The 7,841-nt window shown below is 47.1% G+C and overlaps 1 protein-coding gene across 1 annotated transcript; it reads left to right on the top strand.

The window, feature by feature from the left end:
- The first annotated feature begins 2,884 nt into the window (after nt 1-2,884).
- On the top strand, nt 2,885-6,588 carry pou4f4 (POU class 4 homeobox 4). Its single transcript, XM_053847181.1, has 2 exons — nt 2,885-3,200; nt 3,879-6,588. Exons 1-2 carry the CDS (start codon nt 3,081-3,083, stop codon nt 4,803-4,805), a joined length of 1,047 nt encoding a protein of 348 aa, XP_053703156.1. The 5' UTR covers nt 2,885-3,080; the 3' UTR covers nt 4,806-6,588.
- The last annotated feature ends 1,253 nt before the right edge of the window (nt 6,589-7,841 follow it).

Here is a 7,841-nt window from a genome sequence, read left to right on the forward strand (position 1 = left end):
TTAGACACCGCCTAGCCTTTGGCGGGCCCCCATGGTGAGCGGCGAGGGCCCGGGTTTGGTGAATGGTCGCAAAGTTTACAACGTCAGATTTTACTCAGTATCAATAATTCAGAAAGGAAAGGAGGACAAGAGCGAGCAGACGAAGGGGAGGCGGCCACGCGAGGAGGCGTGCGCTCGGGCTGCGGTGTGTGTCGGCAGAAGGCTGCACTTCGCTGTCCATTTGCTAAATGTGGCAGAAATACGGCGGACATGTTCTGCGGTGCTGAAAGCTTCACCGGACGTCTGTTAACCAAGCGCACTCCAGCCGGCGGGTCACATATGGAGGTCTACTCCCGGACATGGAAGAGACTTGTGTGAGCTCCAGTCGTGAGCGAGGTCTTGACAGACAAACACACTTGGCCTGAATAACGGTTTTACGACAAACATCCTGACATTACACGGTAGTCTCAACAACGGAGCGGAACGGTGCGGAACAAATCTAAAATTGTGTTTATTTGTCAGCATTTATTTGTGGTGATATCGGCTAAGAGGGCGGAGCCTCTTAGCCGATATCACGACAAATAAATACCATCCAGCCATGTTGTTTCGGAGTCGAGAAGCTGCGCTCTCACTCCTCCTCAGGTGTAAAGCGAATACTTGCATGACTAAACCAGACTCTGGCTCAGGAACCTCTCACCCCCAGGAGCCTTCACTCACTTGAACCAGCAGCTGGACTCTTCATCAGGTGTCTTCATCCCTGCCAGCCTCCCAGCGGGGTCCGCTGATGTATATTTGATGAGCGGGTGCTGTGGGGGGTGGAGGGGGAGGCTGGGTGTAGGAGAGGCTCAGGAGGGCAGCACAATGGGCTTCGCTCAGGTTACCTGCCCACGACGACGCTGCTCTTTTCATGTCAGGACGAGAGCTGAGGCCAAGTTACAGGCAGAGGACGGGTCGGCCTGTTCCTGTGGATCTGCTCTGAGGTGCCGGGTTCTTCACCGGCTCACATGGCTAACTATTAACCTTCTTGACTCCATGATCTTCCTCATGGGCTTGAAGAGTAGGCTGTCTTCTGGGGAACAAAATTTGAGCGAATGGCCTCCTCCCATTTGAAGACCTGGCTAATTCAGGAGACGTCCTCACCTCCTCAACAGTCCTCTCCTGGATGACTAAGCTTCGATCTGTAGCAGAGAAAACTATCTGTGAGCTTGTTCTGTGGACAGGTGAGAAGAAAAACCCACCAGTGTTGGAGCGCGTTGTCTTTCGGCTCAGCTCTTTCTTCACCACCGCAAGACACTTGAGCTCCAAGGCAGAGGAGCTCCAGCCTCTTCCAACTGAGGAGCAGCATCAAGAGGTTGAATTAAAGAGAGGCCAAAACCTGAGCCTTGCTGGACACCGCAGGACATTACCAGTGTGACACACAGTGGAAAGCAGAAATTCTAAAAGAAGCCCAAAGCTTTAACTGAGACAGCCACCTTGGAATGGTGACCTCAGAGTTTCCCTTGAGGAAACGGTTGAGGGGGTTCAGTGAGAAAGAGCCGGGTCTCCTTGCTTTAACTGCTGCCTCCTCGACACAAAAAGGCTGAAGAAAAAGAAAGATTCATTCATTCATTCATTCAAAAGTGATATAAATGAGAATTTTTGATGAGGGGAAATTCGCCAAAAATGTACATTTATAATTGTTTAAATATAATACAACAACATTGCATTAACAATTGTGATATTTTTCATGAAGAAAAAAAAATCCAATTTGATGACGCATCGTAGCTGTCACTAAAATGTCGGTTTTTACTTTGAACATTTTATTTTTCGCCATTGAAATGTGAAATTATTTAAATGTTTTATTTGTCGATGTATTTTAAGAACGTTGTATTTTATTTTCACGTTTGTTTTGTGTATCTGCTGCTGAGTCGCTCTAGCGGAGCAGTGAGAGGTTTCACTCCGCCGCAAAGTAAATGAATCATGATTAATTAATTATTGTATTAATTACCATGAAAGTGAACAAGAGGAATTCCTGCGACATCAATTAATAATAATCCGCGAGCGCGTGCGCGCGCGCGCGCGTCAGCAGCTGCTCGTTGATGAAGTGAAGGATGTCTGAACAAATAAATAGAAGGAATGAAATGAATAATTCACCGCCAGACAATTGCATCACTTCCTTTACAAATCTCACAGAAACACACATTTCCGTCGATTGTTTGGCATTTATTATAGATAGATACACAACTTCACGACTGTCGGTATAAATAAAACAATAACGCAGATTCGAATTATTGATGGCGGGAACCGATATTTTGAGGAGAAATGACGTTTAGTTTGTGTCAATCGCGACTTCAACGTAAAATACTGACGCGTTAGTAGCGCCTCAGTTGTTTGCTTTCCCTGAAAAGCAAATTAAAAAAATAACAAAATAAAATTCGTGTTTTCATTTTAGATTTATTCAACGATATTATGGGTATAAATAATTAATTACCAATGCGTGTCTCGTTTAAATCTCTGCGTGTTTGTATATGATTGTGTTTTGGTTTTTTTTGTAAATAAAAACAGTAATTTACGTGATGCATAAAATAAACTTTTATTTTTTTAAATGTGAATATTGTAGGTTTCTTTCCAACAAGAAATCAAAGTGAATTAACATAATAAAACCATGTATTGTTTGTTTATTATTGTTATTTTTCAACTGTGAAAATGATCGATCATTACTGGCCGCAGTGTTATTAATTTTAAAAAAAACGTTTTGCGTGTGGAAGCGGTCCAGACGGTGGGCGTGGCCTCAGAGGTGCGCCTCTCTTCGATTGGCGGGTGCGCGCGTGAGGGGCGGGGCTGACGCTGTGCGGGCGGGGTCAGAGCCGCATCTCCGATATAGGAGAAGTTGAGTTGGAGCGCAGGAGTGACAGAAGGAGGCAGGAGAGTCGCAGGAGGGTCTCTGGAGTTTCTCTTCCACCGCCACTGAACCACACTCCAGTTGTTGTTGGTTGTTTTTTTTTTTTTTTCCATCTGCCTCTGCAGTTCTTTCCTCCTCCTGAGGTGTTTCTCGAGCGACAACTAGCAAGACGGAGCCGAACGAGGACGACGGACAACGACCCTCCCTCACCTCTGCAATCATGATGTCGATGAACAGCAAACAGCCTTTCAGTATGCACCCGATCCTGCACGAGCCCAAATACACGCCGCTGCACTCCAGCTCCGAGGCCATCCGGAGGGCCTGCCTGCCCACCCCGTCGGTGAGTCCTCAGCCAGAACCGCCCTCGGAACTGTCCCTTAAAGCGTTCAGGAAAAAAAAAGATTGAAGTTCACTCTATAAAATTCTAATTTAAAAGATGAAAACAGTAAAAATCGATTCAAAGATTTATTTTATTTTTAAGTTAAATACGAAGTGAAAGATTCGGTACATGAATTAAAAGTAACTAAAATATAAAATAAGATGAAAGTTAACCTTTATTTCGCGAAAACATAATTGTAGAATGAGTTTAAAATAAAGATTCAGTCTTGAATAATAGATTGTGTAATAAAATAGCCTTTTTTATTCAGTTCAGTTGTGTGTAAAAAATGACAAACAAAACGAAATATACTCTGGAAATGCTGGTTGGAATGTTGGAAATGAACCCGGAGAAATTTGGCTCAGCTTCAGCGCCTCTTGATTTATTCCCATCCCAAAGTGTCCCGCTCTGTCCTCCATTCATATTCAAACCCGTCTCATTGTCCGCAGAAATTATTCAAGAGATCGTAAATATTAATTTTAAATGAATTTCCAGCTGACACACTTTCGAGGCGCAACAACGTTATTGCACATCAATTAAACCCCGGCAACTTTTCGCGATGTAACAAAGAAAAAAAAAGAGAAAAAGTCGGGCTGCTTTTTCGGGGGGCCTCCTGTGTGACGCGCTTCTCTGGCCCCGCAGCTGCAGGGGAACATCTTCGCCGGCTTCGACGAGACGCTGCTGCAGCGGGCCGAGGCTCTGGCGGCGGTGGAACTCGGAGCCCAGAAGAGCCACCCGTTCAAGCCGGACGCCACCTACCACACCATGACCACCATGACCAGCATGACCTGCACGCCCACCTCCTCCTCCGCGCACCTGCACCACCCCTCGGTGCTCACCTCGCACCATCACCCGCACCACCAGCCGGCCCAGGGCCTGGAGGGCGACCTGCTGGACCACCTGACCCCGGGCATCTCCCTGGGCGGGATGCCCGGCTCCGACGTCTGCTCCACGGCCTCGCACACGGCGCACGCCGCCCACATGTCCGCCATCAACCACATGCAGCACCACCACCACCCGCAGGCCATGAACATGCACCCGCACAGCCTCAGCTCGCACGGCTCCCTGGGGGCCGCCGCCGGCGCGGACTCGGAGCCGGACCCGCGGGAGCTGGAGTCGTTCGCGGAGCGCTTCAAGCAGCGACGGATCAAACTCGGGGTCACGCAGGCGGACGTGGGCGCCGCGCTGGCCAACCTGAAGATCCCGGGCGTGGGCTGCCTGAGCCAGAGCACCATCTGCAGGTTCGAGTCCCTGACGCTGTCGCACAACAACATGGTGGCGCTGAAGCCCATCCTGGAGGCCTGGCTGGAGGAGGCGGAGCGCGCGCAGCGGGAGAAGATGTCCAAGCCGGAGATCTTCAACGGCGGCGACAAGAAGCGGAAACGCACGTCGATCGCGGCGCCGGAGAAGCGCTCGCTGGAGGCCTACTTCGCCGTGCAGCCGCGGCCCTCCTCCGAGAAGATCGCGGCCATCGCCGAGAAGCTGGACCTTAAGAAGAACGTGGTCCGAGTTTGGTTTTGCAATCAGCGGCAGAAGCAGAAACGGATGAAGTTTTCTGCGACGCACTGAGGACCGACGAGGAGCGAAGGACTTTATTGTGTTAAAGACAAATCACAGACGCTGCTGCTGCTGCTGCTCGTCAGAGCTGAACCCCGACCAGTTCAATCCCGCAACATCAGCACTGAGTGACCCCTCGACCTCTGCTGACCCCCGGACAGCAATAATCTGAGCGTAACCCAGACCTTCTTGTCGAGCGACACTCACCATCCAAGTTCGTCTAAAAGCGAATCAGTAAATATATATATTTTCTTAACTATTTTAGGAGACCTTTAAATATATGTTAAAACATCGAGCAGTTCTCAACATCCAGAAGACGCGCTCTGACGCGAGAAATATTTCAAGACTTCAGCCTGAAATGAACCAAACAAAATCCAAAATCGTAAAATAATCGATTCTCTACGAAATAACGAACATCAGATTTGCATATTATATAAAATATGTGTATAAATTCCTAAAAGGAAAATCCCCAGAAAGTCATTTCAATCTCATCTCTTAATCTGAAGCCTTTAAAAATAATTGAAAAGTGTTTTTATTCATATTCAATTTTGGTATGGTGTTTTGGTGTCTATCGATTTGTAATAACTGAAGTTTGGAATCATCTGACTCACTATGACAAATTCCAAAAAAAATCAAATCATAAACTGAGATTATAATCTAGTGAAAGAGTGAAAAGGAAAAAAAAAAATCTCAGGTCCAATGTGGAGACGTTCACATGTACTGCAATAGTATAGAAGTATTTGGGATTACCAAAAGTGAGACTGCAGAATAATCCAGTCATCTAACAGTGAAATTACAAACTGTGGCAAACTTCCCTTTGATTTAATCTCACCCAGATTATTGCTGTTTGCGTACATTTATGGTATCCCCATAATCTGTTCAGTATTTTTCCAAACCGGGAAGGTCATCTTGGATTATTCTCTCAAGAGAGGGTCAGCTTCTGCGTGTCGTCGGCGTTTCCCCATCGTCCTGCCGGCGACCCTTGCTCGCCGGGACGGAGGAGCAGAGACTGAAATGGCAATTATTGTACAGAAGAAGAAAATACGGAGGAATAATACAGATTATTCTGTGTAGCTTTTTTATATTTATCATGTGTAAATACCTGTGAATATGTCGCACCTCATTCCACCGCTCATCCAGGAGGTTGTTGGTTTCGTTCCGGTAGAAAAAGAAGCACAAGGATTGCATGGTTGATAACAGGGAGAGAACAACCGCCGCCACCAAAGTGAATGCATCGCAATAAGAGGAAAAACACACACGCGCACACACACACACACACAAGCACAGGAGCACGAACACACACATTCACACAGTGTAGCTGTGTGTCTACCTCATTACGCAAAGTGTTGGCACGTCCACGGTGATGTAGAGTTTTGTTTCTGTTTCTCTGTCTTCCACTGGACTGACGTCGGAATAGAAGTCACTCAAGTGTAAATCTGTTGTGTGTTCACCGAGATGATGCTTCGACAATCGATTCTTGACATTAGTTGTCCACCTTCATGTTTGCGTTGATGTCACGTGACCTTATTTATTCCACGACCTTTATTTATTCTTTCTTTTCCGTCGTGCCCCCGAGGCCGAGCCCTTTTGTACATGAAGACACCGACACATTTGTGAATCGCACTTTGTAGATATTCCGAGCGAGGGAACTAGTTTGCCTTATTTATACTTTGGTCCGACACTCTGTTTGGCCGGCGAGAACATGTTTTTGTTTGTCTTATTTATTTATTTAAAAGAAGAGAATCATCTGTGACGGTGTGCTTTAACTGTGTCTGTGTAAACGACAGAAATAAACGTGCACGTTTTACTTCTTCTCGAGGCCTTTTTGTGGGGACTGGAAGAGGATTCGGTAGCGTCCTCCAGGGGGCGCACCACCTTCCTTAGCTTACCTTACCTTAGCTTTAGCTGTTCCTCAGTTTGTCAAGTGAAGTATATTGATTTTAAATACTAGACACAGTGTTCTGAAGCCAGCACTAGCTCCGCCCAACAGTTTACTTAACAAAAAACCAAAATATATCCTCCATCTATCCTGCCTTTGTTTTGGCTAATCTGAAGTCCGGCAGCAGTTCAGGAATACCAGGATGTCTGAGAGACACCAACTTTTCGGTCCGCCCTGTGGCGCCCCCCTATTATTGAACAACTCACTTCAACTGCCTACTTGAGCAAAAGTTCTACTCTGAGTCTCTCATGGATGATTTATAGCTGATATTTTCTCAACAATTGCAGAGAAAAGTGCGGCTAAAAAATGAATTTTTACACTCAGACAACTTCCACAAAGGAGAAAACTGACTCTTTTCTTCCCAAATGAAAGTAGCAAATCTGCCCAAATATTGATTCTTGTTTTAGTGCTTGGATTCTCTGCTGACCTTGACAAATCCAAAATTTACTTCAGTTCGTCTGAGAGACAGACCTTTTACATGTAAAGCAAAAACAGAAGCGCCATCAAACAACCATGGAAGGGCGTGACCTTTCACCCTTCTGAAACTGAGAGGTAGAAACACTGGCCTGGAGTGGTGTCAGGTGAGTGCAACACGGAGCCCTGGTGGTTGAAACCGGAACTTCAGCGAGGTCAATTGATTCGAATGAAGGAACAGGAGAGTTAGGTTCTTTTGTCCCAGACACAGAGGAACAACAGACAGATGGTCTGGAAAACAGGGTGAGAAGACGAGGACTGACTCTGCAGCCTCCGGGTCGTGAGTGTCATGAGACGGTCGGTGTGGGTGTCGTGCACGTGAAACAGGAGGAGACACAGTGTCAGAGTTTTGCTCAGGTGAGAGTCAAACCATTGATACGCCGAGGCGAATCCCAAAGTTTCCACCAGCGATATCGTCTCCTCCGCTGCAGCCGTCGACTCGATCTGATTCAAAGCCCACTCCGCTCAGCTACCGACTCGCGTCTGAGGAACCCGTCGGGCAGCTTGACCGACGTGTGGACTTCATCAGCGGCGGCAGGGTTGATCAATAGAGGACTCACTCAAGTGTCGGCTCCTATTCATCAGGAGTGGAGAGCAGCTTTGGGGCGAAACCTCCCTCACCTCCAGGCGGCTCC

The sequence above is a fragment of the Synchiropus splendidus genome, chromosome 17 (genome assembly GCF_027744825.2).
Source record: "Synchiropus splendidus isolate RoL2022-P1 chromosome 17, RoL_Sspl_1.0, whole genome shotgun sequence".
NCBI lineage: Eukaryota > Metazoa > Chordata > Actinopteri > Syngnathiformes > Callionymidae > Synchiropus > Synchiropus splendidus.

What these genes read in the sequence shown, in the direction of transcription:
- pou4f4 (XM_053847181.1), top strand. Translation starts at nt 3,081, where the DNA reads ATGATGTCGATGAACAGCAAACAGCCTTTCAGTATGCACCCGATCCTG. An exon ending in CCTGCCTGCCCACCCCGTCG is followed by an intron (nt 3,201 to 3,878) that starts GTGAGTCCTCAG and finishes CTGGCCCCGCAG; the next exon opens with CTGCAGGGGAACATCTTCGC.